The sequence below is a fragment of the Danio rerio genome, chromosome 20 (assembly GCF_052040795.2).
Source record: "Danio rerio strain M-AB ecotype USA chromosome 20, GRCz13ab, whole genome shotgun sequence".
Classification (NCBI taxonomy): Eukaryota; Metazoa; Chordata; class Actinopteri; order Cypriniformes; family Danionidae; genus Danio; species Danio rerio.
In genome coordinates this window covers 58,972,501-58,990,750 of record NC_141040.1, presented here as the reverse complement: position 1 = coordinate 58,990,750, position 18,250 = coordinate 58,972,501, and the positions used below count along the sequence as shown (strand labels likewise).

At 38.1% G+C, this 18,250-nt stretch overlaps 2 protein-coding genes and 1 long non-coding RNA gene across 3 annotated transcripts; 1 reads left to right on the top strand and 2 right to left on the bottom strand.

Moving 5' to 3' along the window:
• Positions 1-1,648: 1,648 nt before the first annotated feature.
• On the bottom strand, positions 1,649-3,243 carry arf6a (ARF GTPase 6a). Its single transcript, NM_199993.1, is given in 2 exon segments — positions 1,649-3,010; positions 3,156-3,243. A coding segment is annotated over 1 exon segment (528 nt). The 5' UTR covers positions 2,724-3,010; positions 3,156-3,243; the 3' UTR covers positions 1,649-2,195.
• A 2,235-nt stretch (positions 3,244-5,478) lies between these two features.
• faua (FAU ubiquitin like and ribosomal protein S30 fusion a) lies at positions 5,479-15,377 on the bottom strand. Its single transcript, NM_200737.1, has 5 exons — positions 15,364-15,377; positions 12,460-12,542; positions 9,699-9,843; positions 6,992-7,047; positions 5,479-5,665 (listed from the first exon to the last, which is right to left on the bottom strand). The coding sequence occupies exons 2-5, from the start codon at positions 12,532-12,534 to the stop codon at positions 5,540-5,542; spliced, it is 402 nt and encodes a 133-aa protein (NP_957031.1). The 5' UTR covers positions 12,535-12,542; positions 15,364-15,377; the 3' UTR covers positions 5,479-5,539.
• LOC141379485 (uncharacterized) lies at positions 12,498-15,401 on the top strand. Its single transcript, XR_015519191.1, has 2 exons — positions 12,498-13,192; positions 13,376-15,401. It is a non-coding gene; the product is annotated as an uncharacterized LOC141379485 (long non-coding RNA).
• The last annotated feature ends 2,849 nt before the right edge of the window (positions 15,402-18,250 follow it).

Here is an 18,250-nt window from a genome sequence, read left to right as displayed (position 1 = left end):
CACTCATCAAAAATTAAGAATATATATATATTTACACGAAAGAAAAGTACACAATATCTATGAAATATGACCTACTTAATATCCTAATCTTTGGCATCAGAATAAATAATTTAGTCTCAAATGTCCTGTTGGCCATTTCTACAACTTAAGGCAGATTTTGTGCTCCAGGGAGCCAAATGTAATAAATACAGCTTAGAATCTATATATGAACATGACTCTGCCTGTTTTTAATTACTAAAGATGATCCAAACATCAAACTTTACCTGTTATTAACATACTTTCAACCAATCAGTCAGTCAAAAGAATTTAAAGGGGCAGTTCACACCAGAAAATGAACACATCACACTCACCTGTAGCAAAAGCTTTCACTTTTGATTTGAGTTAAACACAAAGCAGACGTGTGTGTTCAGGAGGAGATCCGGTCATTAAATATTCAAATTAGAGCTCAGTCATTGGCCAAGCCTGCATTTAAAGGGGCGGTTCACACTAAAACATGTTAATCTGTCCTCATTTCCTCATCCGGCACTTACTCAGACTGGTGTGATTTTCTTTCTCCTGTTGAACACAGATGAAGATACACTGAGGAAACAACTACTGACCTCCACTGAAGTTTGGATTTCTACTATGGATGTCAATGGCTGCTGTTTTCTTCAGTTCATCTTGAACTCATCTTTATCTGGTGAACTGTCCCTTTAAGACTCGTTTAGATCTACTTAACATCCGTATTACAGAATATCTGTGTGAAAATAGCGGAAATGTGGAGTCAGATCATTCTCAAAAATAATATATATTTGCAAAAATTGATACATTATTTCTCAATGCAATACATATTTACAAAATCCAACTCATAAATTCAAAACAATTCATAAATACACAAATTATAAATATTCCACAAATTAATTGGATGTGTGCATTTATGAATTGTATTTTGAATTTCCAAATTGAATTTGCGAATTAAAAATTGTGTTTTGAATTTCTGAAGTGAATTTGCATATTTATGAACTGTTTTTTTAATTAACGAATTGTGTTTTGAATTGACGAATTAGATTTGCACATTTACCAACTGCGTTTTGACACTACAAATTGTGTTTTGAATTTACTGAATGGATTTGCATATTTATAAACAGTTTTTTTTAAATTACGAATTGTTTTGAATTTACGAACTGGATTTGCATACTTATGAACTGTTTTTTTTATTTATTTACAAATTGTGTTTTGAATTACGAACTGGATTTGCATATTTATGAAGTGTTTTTTTTATTTACGAATTGTTCTGAATTTGCAAACTAGATTTGCATTTTTACTAACTGCGTTGACATTACTAATTATGTTTTGAATTTAAAAATTTGATTTGCATAGTTATGAACTATTAATTTTAATTTACAAATTGTGTTTTGAGTTTACAAACTGGATTTGCATATTTACCAACTGCGTTTTGACACTACGAATTGTGTGAAATTGAATTAGTGTATTTACTAACTGCGTTTTGCAATTTTGTAAATTGGAGTGGTGTATCAATTTTATTTTGTAAATGTATTATTTTTTGAGACTGATCTGGCTCCATGTAAACGCTGTTTCGAGTTCTGTAGTGAACTTGAACACTAAAACACTGACGTCATGGTTAACACTCGGCAAGAACAGACAGCCGTCATGGATAGAGATATAGATTTTATTATTTCTTCAGCATAACAAATAAAGTCAAATTAACAAAAGATAATATTCATCGTTAATGTCGTTTGAGGAGAAAAATAAAGTGGAAAAGAGGCTCGGTGTGATTTGTGCAGTTTGAGGAGAGTCTTAAACAGAATCCTGACGGGTTAACATGAATATATATTAGTCAAAATAATTAATAATAAAAATCAAACTGAATAGCCCAAATCCACAGCCGGAGCAGCTCCGTGAAGCTGGGCTGAAATGAAAGCAAACGCTCCTTCATGGAAAACGAGACGTTTTTCTGCTTGGCGTTTATTGTTGCGTTTTTTTCGCCGCTCTCCGTACATTCGTTAAATGTGATGGCACAGAGGTAAACAAACAAGCTGCCATTTTCCGCATCTCCAGACACGAAGGACGAAAGTAACACTCCACATTCAGACGTAACAATAGAAATATCGCGTTACATGATGGCGATCAAATCAAACGAAACGAAAGAAAGTTATTGGTTAATTGCTTCTAGTTTGCGTGGGTTTTCATTGGCGTTAGGATTTGTAGTTGGACGTGAGCCAGGTGAGCCCTTCGTAGAGTCCGTCGCCGGTTGTAGCGCAAGACGGCTGAACGTACCAGTTGCGATCTCGGATGCGCGTCAGGCCCAGCTTCTCCTGTATCTCATGCGGCTTCATGGCGTCTGGAAGGTCTTGTTTGTTGGCGAAGATCAGGATAATGGCGTCGCGCATCTCACGATCGTTGATAATGCGGTGCAGCTCCTGCCGAGCCTCATCGATGCGGTCACGATCCGCACAGTCCACTACGAAAATCAGGCCCTGCGTGCCGGTGTAGTAGTGCCGCCATAGAGGACGGATCTTATCCTGACCGCCGACGTCCCAAACGTTAAACTTGACGTTTTTATACGTGACAGTCTCTACATTGAAGCCCACTGTCGGGATGGTCGTAACCGACTGGCCCAGTTTGAGTTTGTACAGAATCGTTGTCTTTCCGGCGGCGTCAAGTCCGAGCATCAATATTCTCATCTCCTTGTTGCCGAAGATCTTGGAAAGCATCTTCCCCATGGTGTTGGCTGGGCATAAATCACGATAAACTTCGAAAACGTTGAAAAAAAAATAAAAAAAATACAGAAATGACTGGGGAGTGCAAGACTTAGTCGCTTTTCCGATGTGTTTATAGAGAGTGTGTGGTAATGAAGGTGCATGAAGAAGAAGCCCACGGGTGGAGAAGCTCTGAAGCCGTCTTCCGGTGCGCGGATCCGGCACGTTCTGTCGGACTTCCGCCTGGAGCTCCGCGTTTCCGGCCGCTGTACATTCCCTCAGATATTCATGCCGACCGGCCTCTTCTGGCCCTGGAAGACACACGCACACACATACATACATACAAACATACATACAGACACACACACACACACACAGACACACACACACACAGCTTAACTTTGCGCCTCTACTTTCCTCTGTTAACCGTAACGCTCACTGTACGGGCGGCTTTACCTCATTTATCGGCCCCCTCGCGCACACCGGGCTCGGTTCAGTCCCACTCGCCTCTCCGGTCGCGCTGCTGCTGCTGTCGGTGTTTCCGTTACCGGAAAAGGTGCGGACCTTCAGCCGCCACTTCCTCTGTTTCTCGCTCAGGCGCACTGCGCTATTTGACATTCGTGCTCCCTGAATCTACTACGGCGAAGGCTCTGCTTTTAATATTCATGACGCGCGCTTGTGTGATTGGCGGGAGAGCGGCTGCGTCATCACCCGTTTAATATTCAAACACACTGAGCTTTGCTCAATTTTAAGTAGGACTTTGTTAATATTCGTTACACAAAATAAATATATCAGATTTATGTACGTATTAATGCGGTCTCCTTGCAGTCAAATTATTTATTCCAACAAAAGCCGCGTGACCTAATTAATTTTCATAAAGACCTTCGCCATAGTATAATCGCCCGAGTCGTTTTAAATAAATGGACGCCATTGAGAATCTTGGTTTTGTAGTGTTTACCTCGTTTAAATAGTTCAGATGTGATGTTCGCAGCGTGATGAATGATTCCAGCGCGTCCAACCGAGGAGTTTGTGCATATTTTACTGCGCTTCCTGTCCAGAAAACCGCCTGATCGGTGGCGTCATTTGACGTCGGGGGGGCGGGGCCGGCCGAGTTTAAAAAATGCCTGGTTTAAATAAAACAGCCCTCAGAGCCAGACGCAGACCCACTGCAGAAACACATGCGTCTGCGGGTTTTCTCGAGAGAGGAAGGCCGTGTAGGAGATACATCAACCAGCAGCAGATATGAGCAGCTGCTGAGTCACTGTAGGATTCTGAAGTCTGGAGTAAGCAAAGATCTACTAGTAGCTACAGTGTGCCTGTCAATAATGCTCCATCAGTCCCATTACAATCTCTCTCTGTCAACAGGTGAACTCCCGCCTTCCCTTTTAATATCTTAATTTATACCTTTTATTCTTAGTTTTGAAGCTGATATTATAATCACAACAATCAAAATTTTGTTGCTAACACTATTAATACATTCATTTTCATTCAGCTTAATTCCTTCTTCAGGGGTCACCACAGCGGAATGAACCACCAACTTATGAATAATACATTTACTATATATATATATATATATATATATATATATATAGTTAACGTTAGTTTATAAAAATACTGTTCATTTGTGAACTTTATTAAACAACTATTTTGGATTTTAACAAGAGTAATTTAGACCCATTTAGTCTTTTTTTTTTTTTACATATTATGTGCTAAACCTTTTCAAACGCGTTGAAAAGGGGCGTGGCCTGTTGCTTGTGTCGGTACTTCAAATAGTGCGTCCTTAAATAAAAGTGAGTCCACAAATAACCCAAATGTGCAAAGTTCATTTTTAAACTGAGTAAAAGCGAGTCTAACAATGAAAATAAGGATCAGTCGGAAAAAAAAGTCATGCAAATATTTGTTATAAATATTATATATAAAGTCCAATTTAAAATCCAATTCATAATTATTTTTTCAAGTGAGGTAAACAATTTAAAACATTTGAGCTTTAAAATATTTTTTATGAATTTAAATGCCATTACAAACACAAAAATTAATCATTTACCTCTGATTTAAAAAATAAATGAAAAAAAAACAAGGGCATCCAGCGTCTTCTGAGTGGTCATTTTGTTAGGGATGCTCTTAAATGTACATTTTGTTTACATGTTTGGCTTTTGAAAAGCGCTGTTCAACTAACCTTAAATGAATATTCCAGAAACAAAATCATATGTGGGAATCCCGAGAACATTACGTGACTTTAATCCATTTAACAGTTAAAACGTAAAATCTAGTTTTAATTTTGTTTCCCAAATGTTTGTTTTATTTATGTTAAAAATCCAGTGAAATGTGCAATTTTTATTGTGTTTGATGTAATCTCAACTGAAACAAGGAAAAGGGGCGGGGCATAGAGTAGCCCCTCCCTTAACAAATAAGCAGCTAATGGTGTGTTTGTCCCACAGCTCTGCCTGTGAGAGCGGTTGAGCTCAAGCACAACAAATGAACAGCCCATAAGGGGCGGGGCATGTCATACACTATAGCATTTGATTGGTCAGAAGATTTGATGAGTAACTGAAGTAAGAAAAGAAAACAAAAAGTCCGTTTAGGCGGAAAAGACAAACTGCAAACTGTAGATGTTTACACATCAGGCTCATCTCTTCTACATGTGAGTTGCGTCAGTGTTTCAGAGACACTCGATTATAAATATGTTTACATACTGATAAAAACTCCTAAAAAACGTTATTTAAGTTTCACACAGCTCACGAATGTTTCTGTACATGTGAAATAAGAGCGCAGACAGGTGTTGAGCTCCTGAAGAACCTTTATTTTACGAGAGTGTTCAGATCTCAGAGTAAATCATTGGTTTAGGAGTTTGCGTTCGGCCCCTTCTTCTTGCCGAAGGTCGGCACCACGTTGACGAAGCGCCGGTTGTACTGAATGCGGCGTTTGGCACGGCCGGTCTTCTTCTTCTTCTTCTCCTGTTTGTCCACCTGCAGGCCGAGCGAGGAAGAAACGCTTGTTAAAGTTACGAAAGTTAACAACTATTAATATTGTTTATTAAATTACACGTTAATTGCATTTTATTTTAACCCTCACGGTAATATAAAACGGTGATTATATCCAGTATTATATATATTATTAAACTGCAGATTAAATTTGTATTTTATTAACGTCTACAATGTTAAAACAGTAATTATGACAAATTTACATTATTAAATTACCCATAACATGTATTTTTATTAACGCCTAGCCCTCACAGTACTGTAAAAACTATAATTATAAAAAATAAATATTTATATTATTGTCAGCGCAATTGCCTAGTGGTTAGCGCGCTGACATATGGTGCAGTAGCACGTCAGGGCGTTCCGAGTTTGATTCCTGGCTCGAGGATATTTCCCAACCCTACTCCCCCCCTCCCCTCCAACTTCGCTTCCTGTCTCATTACTGTCCTATCTAATAAAGGCAAAAATAAATCTTAATTTTTTAATCATTATTTATTAATGTACCCATCAAATTGTATTTTATTATCGTTTATTTCTCACAGTAATGTAAAAACGGTATTAACAAAATGTACATGACTTATTAAATTACATAGTGTTTTCTTAACGCCTACCCCAACCGTGATAATAATAATTACGTATATTATTTATTAAGTTGACCATTAAAACGTATTTCTTACCATTTATCCCTCACAGTAACGTGAAAACAGTAATTATAACGAGAGTTATTTGCATTATTTATTAAATTACCAATTATACTGTATTTTACAAACACCTACCCATCACAGTAATGTAAAAACTGGCAATTACACTGAGAAATATTAATACTATTTATTAAATTATGCAACAAATTGTATTTTATTAATGTTTATCCCTCACAGTAATGTCAAAACAGTAATTATATCGAGAACTATTCATTTATAAATGACCAATTAATTGTATTTCATCATCCTTTATCCTTCACAGTAATGTGAAAACTAAATTTAACAAGAATTATTAATAATCACGAATGAAATCACCAATTAATTGCATTTTAATCAATTTAAGCGTCTACCGCTGATGATAAAGGCCCTAACTATAACAAGAATTATTCATATTACTTGTTAAATTACCCATTACTTTGTATTTAATCAATGCCTGTAATGGCTGTATTTTAATAATAACAGTAATTATACAGAGGCTTATTCATATTACTTATTAAATTACCCATTAAGCGTACTTTACAAGTACCCCAACCCCACAGCTGTATCTCTTTTAGAGTTGAAACCGTAGTAAACGCAGTGAGCTGAAGATCACAGCACTGCAGACGGGACTTACCTTAGGCGTCTGTCCTCTTACTTTACCAGCGCGAGCCAGAGAGCCGTGGACTTTACCTGAACACACACACACACACACACACACACACACACAAGCATCTCAGAAATACGTGCAAAAAAACAGTGTTCCCACTCTACACCACATGGCAAATTCACTGATAATGTCCAAATGTCAAATTCAGGACGTCCATGAGCGATGACCAACAGAAAGACTGGCAGCTAGTTTTTCCCTCCGAAAGTTAGGGGACATATCAGGCTGTGCATTTACACACACACACACACACACACACACACACACACACACACACACACACACACACACACACACACACACACACACACACACACACACACACACACACACACACACACACACACACACACACACACACACACACACGAGTTGGACACTGAGACTGAAGGCCTGGTGTTTGAGCACAGTATTGGATCAGTCTGCTGTAGCTCCTCCTCCTCATTACATCATCAGCTGGTGTAGTGATTGACAGACAGGAGTCCTGCACAGTGGTCAGAGTGATTGTGAACAGCTCTTCTTCAGAATAGTGTTCAGGTCATTACTGATGCTGCTGGAGGAAAACCTTTCCTGACTCACTCCTCCAAAACAGCCCAAAGTGCTCAATAATGTTTAGGTCTGGGTACTGTGCAGGCCATGGGAGGTGTTCAACTTCACTGTTCATCAGAGCACTCTGTCTCCAGTCCTGCTGTGTGTATTGCTGCATCATCATCCTGATGCACACAGCACCGCCTCCAGGAGACAGTAGGTGCGTTCGACTTTATGCAGCGCTGCGCAGATCGATCGAAATCTGTCTTAAAGCGGTGCATTCTGGTTAGAAATCTTGTCCGGATTGATGCTGCGCCGACGCCACGTGACTGTCACATGTGGCATCAAAGTACCGCGACAGCACTCCGAGATCAGACGGCAAACTCAGACCATGCAGCTTCTCAAGAGCGACTGCAGGAGCTTTGATGACGACACCGATATTACACGATTGGCCAAGTTCACCACATGACAACAAACACGTGTATTTCGGGTTTATAATTGGACAAATTCCGATTCAAAAGTTTCAAAACAAACAATTCACTTTTCACACCCTCTCTATCCTGTACACATCTTGCTAATTAAAAGACTACAAATATTTTACTGCAGTATCATCTTTTGTTAAATAATCTGGTTATAAAGGTTAGCTTGTTTGCACAGGTTTATATTTTAACTTTTTTATACAGACTATTTACTGCATTCATCTCCATGAACGATTTAAATGATATATTTTAGTGTATATTTTAGTGAATAACCTAAATATGAACTCAAATAAGTCTTACAGACTTGAAATAAGAAAATCATCATCATTGATCCTGCCCCCCTAAAGCTCTCTTAACAAATTAAAGTAAAGAACTATTTTATTAAATAATTATAAAATGGTTTATTATTATAATATAAATATATATTTTATTTTCTGTCTAGCAGTTTAAAGGCTACCTGCTCTTTCTGGGAAACTTCTACATAGCTCACTTATTTTACCTTTTGTTCTTTTCAACACAATCTTTTTGGATTAAAATGCTTTTTTGAAAATTCATTCATCATCCAAAATAATGTCATTTATTAAGACCTAATCAAAACACCTTGTTTTGCTTTTTACATGGGAAATTTTTATATCTATAAATGTACATATATGTAAACCCTTTTTTAGCACATTCAAACAAGAAGTATTAGCCTAAAGATTGATGTTTAACTCCTAGAATTTATGCTTATTGCTTTGTATTTAATAGACCTGTTCGTTTTTATGTTTATATTAACCTCTCATTTCCTCTTATTTCTCTCATGCATTTGTTATATATTTTATTCATAATTCTCTCTTATTGTTTAAAAAGGAACTACAGTTTGAAGAGCCTGTATTCTGTTTTATTTGTAAATGTTTTGTTGTTATAAATAAAAATAACAAAAAAAATATGATGACGCCATGTGATCGGTCATCATGACTGCAGCAACTTCGAGTCCCGAAGTGTCCAGCTGTCCGTCTTGACGGCTCCGTTTTCAACTCCGCCCCGCCTGCGCTCGGCTAATCTCGTTGATCACCGGCTGCAGCTGAGCTTCATGTCGAACGCACCTAGTGTTTGACCCATTGGGTCACATGCTCCTCCAGAATGGGTCAGTAGTCCTTGGCAGTGACCCAGCACCCATCTAGCAGCAGTATTGGTCTAGTGAACGCCGTGATGTTGAGCCCAGAACATCAGTCTCCCCCATGCTTGACTCTGGGCATCAGCAGTCTGGGTGGGCCGCTCCTGTGGGGCTTCTCCACACCGTAACTCTCCCGCATGTGGGGAAGACAGTGAAGCTGGATCATCAGAGAACAGCACATGCTCCACATCGTCCACAGCTCCAGATCTCCACCGCTGCTCCACTGAAGCCGGCGTTCAGCATGGGCAGGAGTGAGCAGAGGTTTGGCTCATGTACATTGACCCTGTGGAGCTCCAGAGCAGCAGTTCTGCTGGACACAGGAGAGTGGAGCTGCACATGTCATTCTGCAGTGAGTCGGGCCGCTGTGCTCTGATGTGTTCTGGGTAAATCCTCAGATCCACAGATCCTCCTCCTGGATGTGCTTCTTCTTCTTCTTGGTGGTTTGCTGACATGACTCTGGACACCGCGGCGTGTGTGTGTGTATATATATGCGTGTATAAATGTGTGTTTTTACCTCCCAGCAGTCTGCCAGACACCTCGAGTGTGCAGAACTCAGTGATGCCGCAGTTCAGCAGCGTGGAGTCGTCCTGCAGAGGAGCTCCAGACAGCAGGAGGAGCTGATCCTCCACACACACTCCCTCCAGAGCCTCCACATGGGCCTGAACACACACACACACACACACACACACACACACAATATATCAAATACAAAGAACAGAACAGATATGACATATCGTAACACACACATTACTTCCAGAACAAGTCAAAATTATTTGAACACACCACTGTTATACAATGACTTGCCTAATCACCCTATTTGGGGTAACTCCGCCTGAATTTGGCCTTCCGATTTAAAAAGCTTCCCATACCCACATGCAGTGGTGTAAATACAAAAGTTTGGTATCATTTGAAAGGAAACCCTTTGAAATTTCATAAAATACAGTTGAAATTGAAAACAATTGTTGTGTATATTGTCTGTGTTATAATAAACACACAAAAAGGCGCTTTTTTTAAATATATATACTGAAGTTTGGAAATGTGCAAATCAGTATTGGAGAGTTGCAGCACCCTGGAAACAGTTTTATTTCTTTCCAGCAGGTGTCAGCAAACACAGGAAAAAGGATTTTTTTCTTTATAATAATTTATGTGAGAATAATTCCATTCCAACTGCGAGGAGGAAAAATGCCATTTTTTATTTTATTTCCGCCTACCTATTTTTGAAGTCTCCCCATACCCTCATACAGTACAATAAATGCCATATCTCAATGTAATTTTACAGAAAACCCTTTGAAATTACAAAAAGAACTGCTGAAAGTAATAAATATTATTATATATGTCGTCTGTCCTATGATGAACCACCTCAACACAAACCGCTTTTAGTTTTTTTTGTTGTAAAGCCTGATTTAGAAAGTGTATAACTCAGGCCCTGTATGCTCCATCAAACTGCAGACTGTTTTGATTGTTCCCAGCGTTTGTCAGGAGACTCTAGAAAAAAGAACTTTGTTTTTATCATGTAGTATGCAATAATTATGTTAGTTCAACTGAAGGGTGGGAAATCATAACTTTTTTGCGTCTGATCTGACTTGTACGCACTCTGTTTTGGACACCTCTCTTCCTGTTTGTCATGCAATATCTCTGTCACTGATTGGCTGATCAAGGCTTGCGATACATCAGCATAAAGCCGAGAATCTCACCTTTCTAGTGATATGTATTCATCTGGATAGGTCGAGGCTATCATATTTTTGTGAATTTTGGAATATCATGACCCTAATTTGTTGCGTTTGGCACTTACAAGACACAGCAGGGGTTTACTGATGCACACATCCTCAGAAAACGCTGAAAATTGACTCATTTTGTAGAGAAAAACCTAATGTAAAAGATGATGTAGCTTGTTTGGCTATCTGTGCTAGCAAATGATCAATAATTTCCCTTTTATGTTTACAAAAAACAAGTTTATACCAACGATGGATCCTTATTATTGGCAATGAGAGCTTTGATTTGATGTATTACTTGCCATTATGTGTCTAATATTAGCGGTGTGAAAAATGCATACTGAACAAAGTACATATTCGGGGAGGGGGGTTGAGATATTATACACCGAGTGTAAATTAAGTGTAAATAACTTCGTTACAGTACAACAAATATTAAAGTGATGTGCATCAGTTGATAACAGACATTCTAAGCTTTCACCCAGTAGGTCATAGGGTGTTATTAATGCAGACAGACCTCTTAAACCTATAGTTATTCTCCCAATGACGTCCTTTTGTCCCCGGTACCGAGCACACAGAGTTTAACTGGTTAAATGTCACTTTAAGCTGAACACTAGTGTCTTGAAGAATATCTAGTCTAATATTATTTACTGTCATCATGACAAAGAGAAAATAAATCAGTTAGTAGAGATGAGTTATTAACACTATTATGATCAGCAATGTGTTAATGCACATATTAAAGTATTGCACGAGACACGACAGACAGAAATGCCAAATTATGAATCAAAATTGAATCCTCACCTCGCTTGAGGGGGTTTTGGACGCATATATATTTGCCACATAGACTCTGAAGTAGAGAGGATTACACCCACGTGACTCCATTATGCTTGGCTTGTTTACTGTTGGTTGCTAAGTAACCAATACTACAGTGAGCTCCTCAGCTGATGTACATTTTACATGTGGGATTGTTCGATGTTTTGCAAACTTAGACATGATTGGCTTCACATTAGGATAGAAACATGACTACAGATACACACTAGGCAGGGGATGATAACCGTGTTCAGCGTATACTGCGGTTTGGAGAAGTCGAGGTTTAAAACCGTCGAAATGTTCAGCAATACCGTTCCAGAGGTATGAGGAGGATTTTTATTTACATTTCTGTGTTTTTTTTAAGGAAAAATATCTGCAAAGATGCTTTAAACTGTAAAGAAATCAAAGTTTTTGAAACTAATGAAGAGTTATTCAGCCTGACATGTTCACTGCTCCAAAATATTATAAATGTTTCTCAAAATTAAACTATATTGTGTGCAAAAGGGGAAAAGGTTTTGTTTTTTACCCAGACATTTAAAAAAGCGTATATTAGAGCAGTGATCTTCCTGATATCTATAGCCAAGGTTATCATACCGCCAGAATCTTATATCGGCCCATGCCTAACACACACACACACACACACACACACACACACACACACACACACACACACACACACACACACACACACACACACACACACACACACACACACACACACACACACACACACACACACACACACACACGCCTCACCTTAATGTCACGGACGGTCTCATTTCCGGAGACCTCGAGTGTGTGAAGAGACTGAGCGCGCAGAAACAGCTGCATGATGAGCACTAGAACACACACATTATATACATTAACACACACACAATGCATTAAACTGACAAAAAAGCTACTTAAACAGCACACTTAGAGCTGAACTAAACTAAAATATATCCGTGAGCTGATATAACGCTGAACATATACTGTGTGTAATCTAGTGGTCTGATGGACAGTGGCAGGTACCAATGCCTCCAAAGTTTCAAGAATGTATAATCGAGTGTACACATGTTTTTTACATGTCTAATAATTGTTGATGTTCATATTTAGATCATAGATACACAAAACTACAAGAATAACAAGAATACAACGAACACACATGCACATTTTCAATAGTAAACACGCAAAACTCTTAGTTTCTCTGCTGATTAAATTCACTTACATTACAGTATACATTAAATTCTGGAGCAAACTAGAAACAGAAAACAAATTATAAGAGATGAAATAATAAATATTAAATCTAAAAAAGTAATTTGTGCTTTATTTTAAGCTACATAATATTTATGATCCACAGAAGCACAATATTGAAGCGATAATCTTTTTTCATGAATGTGTGCAGCTTTTAATAAACACCAAATAGAGAAACACACTTAATTAAGCAATGAAATTCATTCATTCCGCCTGCAATGATGAGCAAATGGCCAAGCTGGGTCCTGGAGTGCCGGTGTCCTGCACACTTTAGCTCCAACTCTAATCAAACACACCTGCTTATATTTCTAGTGATCTTGAAGACACTGACTAGCATGTTCAGGTGTGTTTGATTAGTGTTGGAGCTCAACTGTGCAGGACACCGGCCCTCCAGGACAGAGTTGACCCACCCCTGGCATATATTGTATAAACTGTCCAGGTGTAATGAACAGTGGCAAAGATACTAATGGCTCAAAGGCTGTATAATTAAGTGTATAAATGTTTTTATGTGTATAAAAAATGTTGTTGATGATATTTATATCATGGATAACTTGATGACACATTAAAAGACACACAGTTTGACTGAATATACTACTTGTGCGGTAAAGTTGGTTTACTATTCACACATTCAGACTTTCTCCTTAATAATGCAATTTCAGAAAGGTATTATTTGCTAAATACTATCATCAGCCGATGATTCTCAGAGTACAAGATTATTCACAGTCAAATAAACAGTGCTAGTGTTGATTTCAAGTCAAACTTGAACAGACCGAATATTCACAGTAGTGTAGTAAACAATACAGGGACTGTACAGATGAAGGAATGTGCCAATATATAACCAACTTTACCTCAATTATTAGATCACGCATCGAGTATATTCAGTCAAACAGTGTATTTTAATGTGTCAAAGTCAGCTTTATTGTCAATTCAACCACATGTAAAGGACATACAGAGAATCCAGGGTTCTTACACCTTTTCCAACTTCAAATTCATGCACTTTTCAAGCACTTTCAATGTGCATTTCTGTTTTTCAGCACCTAACAACCATGGTATATTACGTTTATATATGTTGTATGCATGTATTCACATTTAAATCCACTGTGCTATTTAAAAAAACCACGATATGACCTTTCAACTTAAGTTATTATTGGATGTAAAAAAAATATTATTAACCTTAAATATTTTGGAGCATAGAATTATTGGGATCCAATTACCAAGTTCACCCAAAAACGGTAAAAATATATTTATATTTTTAGAAAGCTCAGTTATTGGATGAAGTATCTTTTAGAGTTTGTTCTGTCTACCTGAAGTTGATTTCTCGTTCGTAATATTTCATGTTCACTGCTATTCAAAGTTCACATAACAAGTTAAATCCTTAAGAGTCAGAAAATGTTCCAATTATTGTGAAAATCCGTCACCAAATATGGAAACGACAGTTTGTAAGCTTTTATCAATATTACTTTTTATTATTGTCAATATTACTTTAGGTTAGGACTAAGGTGCAGTTTTAACTGTGTGGTAAATGTCCCACCTGTCAAATGGTTTTGATTGTGCGCAAAATAAATATTTAGCTTAAAGGAAAACTACTCCGTAAGATAACAAATTATTAAGAAAGCAATGAAATTTCAAATTCAAGCAGGTTTAAGCACATTTTCCAGGATTTCCAGCACCCGTACGAACCCTGAGAATCGTAATTATGTACCTCTCAGAGCCTCAGTGCCTAACATATAATATTCATACAAAAAGTAGAGTTTTAGAAAGAATTTACAATACATACAATTGTACATAAAACGTCATAAAAACATACATTAAATGTAATTTAAAAATATATGTAAAGAATATAAATTTGTAAACAATACAATTACATTAAGGGCATCAGGTGATCTTTGATATAAACATTTAAAAAGATTTTCAGACATGTACAAAACATGTGTATTCTTTCTTGAAACTTTACAGACATTTGTATTGTTTTGCCTACAGAATATCAACCTAAACAGGCTTTATATTAATATATATGTGAAAATTAAACAGCAATTATAGCTTAATTGGATCTTTATAGTTTTGATTATTTAATAAGGATTATAGTCAGTCGTAAGGATGTTTTATTCAGCTTCTGTCGGTTTCCCTGATAACCCCTGCAGTGTTTGACGCTCTATAAGATCTTCTGTCCGCCATCGTCACAGGGTTTTTAGGATTAATCTGCTAAATAATCTGCGTTTTACACCAAACTCGATCCCGACACTCGTGCGCGCGCCCGTCAAACACGCGGAGCTCGTACGCGCTTATAAACTCTTCATTACGGCGGTTTCATTCCTGTTTTTGAAACCTACGCGCACATATAACCCGACATCACTCTCCTAAACCTGGATAAACGACATTAATGACTATATACTCGAGAATAATGAGAAGAATAGTCGCGGGCCTTACATTGGCGATGCTTGTCGATCCACAACTGGACGAGAAAAGGACAGAGAGCATGCGCGGCGCACAGAACTCTGGGTAGAGCGACGCACACGTGACCATCACGTGTTTATTGAATCAACATCATGAATATATACACTAGATATCGCATAGGGACCCTGAGCATGCGTCAGTAGCGCCGCCACATTGGTACAGTGCTCTCAGGACAAATGTCATTCAACCGCACTAGTCAAGACAGTGTTATTACGTGAAGATGCGGGACTTTAGCGCTGTCTACGGGTGTAGTAACGAGCAAACAAAGAAAACAAAGCACAAAGGCAGAACATCTCATAGGTAATATTCAGTTTTTTTTTCTGTTTTTGAATGTTCTGAACTTTTGTGCTAATCAGGTAACGTTATTGATGATAACAGTCTCTTACTGCATTCACCATACGGCAAAGCAGCTCCAACTCGCACTAAACACTCGGCTTATGCTAGTTTTGTTGAATAAAATCAGCAAACAATGCAAAAGAAATATGACAACGAGATGCTGCGCTGCCAGAAACTTGTATTATTGTCGACTAACGTTAGTGAAAGAGTCGTTCGGGGGATTCATTGACAAACGAATCGCTCCCTCCGTCAGTATGAGCAGTGAAAGCAGGAGAGGAGCTGTGTTTCAGGACATGATTAGATCAAATTTAACAGGGAGGGTGGATAGTACATTTCTGTACACACAAACACAAGCTTTTTGTCAGGAATGCCCGTGCAGTCACTGATCCATCAATGTAGAAAAGTGATGTAAAATAAAAAATTTAATAATTAGTAAAAAAAATTACATACTAACATCCAGGAAAACTCCCAATCATAGACATATGTGTATATCTCTGGCTTTGGATGGCCACAGTCCTCCACTGTACCTTGGTCCCGCATTCATTTCAAAGGAGCGCTACCCTGTAGCAAGATGGCGGCGCTATTGACGCATTCCGTCCAATAGACAACAACAGGCCAGGCGACATCTAATGTATATATTAATGAGAATCACCAAGAGGCGACACTCTAGTGCAATTTGTGTATTTGATCGGATGGGTGGTCTTTCTTTCTTGCTGTTGTGCGACTATAAAGCAGATAAACTTCCAATTAAACTCTCAGCCTTTCACAAACAAGCTCTTTTAGCTTAGAAATTGATGTACAAACATAACTTCTCCCCATACCAATGTTATTTTTGGAACTGTAATATTTTGTACAAACATAAAACCTTGTTCTTAAAAATTTGGTTTGAAAAGGGAATTTTTTGGTGGGACAGGTACTACATTCCCAAGGTTACCTAATGACTTATGAAGAATTTTTAGCACACTTTAATTTTACTGTGTCCCATAAAGCATTTGCAACAGTATTTGCTGCTATTCCTCTATGTATTGTCTCAATATGTAAAAGTTACTCATAATCAGGAAATATCTCTTTGTTGTTTTTGTGTTTTGATAAAAAGTACAGTATTCAGCTATAGCTTGCATGTTTTCCCACATTTAAAATATGTGGCTAAGAAATGATTAACTGTTCATTTTGGGCTCTAAAAATTATGAAAACTAATTGTAATATATGAAAGCCTGACCCATCTGCTCATGATTACCCTGCTAAAAAATCCAGCTTAAACCAGCCTAGGCTGGTTGGCTGGTTTTAGCTGGTCGACCAGGCTGGTTTTAGAGGGGTTTTGGCCACTTCCAGGCTGGTTTCCAGCCATTTCCAGCCTGGTTTTAGCTGGTCAGGCTGGAAAATGACCAGCTAAATCCAGCTAAAACCAGCTTGTACTGGCCACAGTGGCTGGTGGCCAAAAAAGTTAATGCAAAGCCCTGAAAGTACCCGTGAATATTCCCACTGAAGGGTGACAGTGAATGTGCTTTAATCACTCTTCCTAATTAACTAAACACTTTTATTGCATATCATCTCACTTCACTTACTGTGCTTCAGCTCACACTGTAAAAGTGAAAACTTAAATTAGTTTGACTTGTTAAAGTTAAATAAAAAAATTTTGACACTTATTACTGAAAACTGTCATATTATTAAAGGTGTAACAGGTTTTAGTAGTTAATTTAAAAAAAACAAGACTGGAACAGTGCATACAGTACAAATTACAGTACAAATCCCTTCCTTTGTTTATATAAAAATATCACTTTCTTTAGAGGCAAAAACAAGTATTGCTCATTATTGCCAGTGAACAATACTCATACTCGCCGCAAATAAATTACTAAAACCTGTTAAACCTTAAAGCAGCGGTTCTCAAAGTGAGGACAATGAAACAATAGTATCTGGATGCAGCCTTTATGATGCAAGCTGAGATTGCATCACTCAGCGATGCATTGTCAGACACAATGCACTCAATGGAGTGACGTCACTGTGAGGGGTGGGGTTAGGTGAGCGCATTGAATAGCATTTGATGCAGCTCAGATTGCACTGCACCGAGTCTGCAGCCAGACCCCTCTCTAATGAAGGGGGAGGATGTCACCTGGTGATTTCCAAAAATCTAATTATTTTTATTAAACCATGAGAGTTAGCATATTTCATCCATAACCGTTTATAGTCACTGTTTACTATATAGTTACTATAGTAGCTTACAGTAAATAGTTGTATTGGATTGCGACCCCTGGGGTAGTTACATTATATTAAAGACACAGCAATGGCGTCAGATGCAGCAGATTGATTTCATAACACCAGGGTTAACTTCCTGGCCCATTTACAGCACTCGCATACATTAAAGAAGTAAACAAAGAGTAGACTTGGGTCTATTGGTGTGTGTGTGTGTGTGTGTGTATGCCATTGCATGCAAGGCTTCAGTATTTATAACCACCTCAGAGGATATTGGGGGTCGTGAGTCGCTGGCATTGTTATTTTGGGGCTCGCGGGCTGAAAAGTTTGGGAA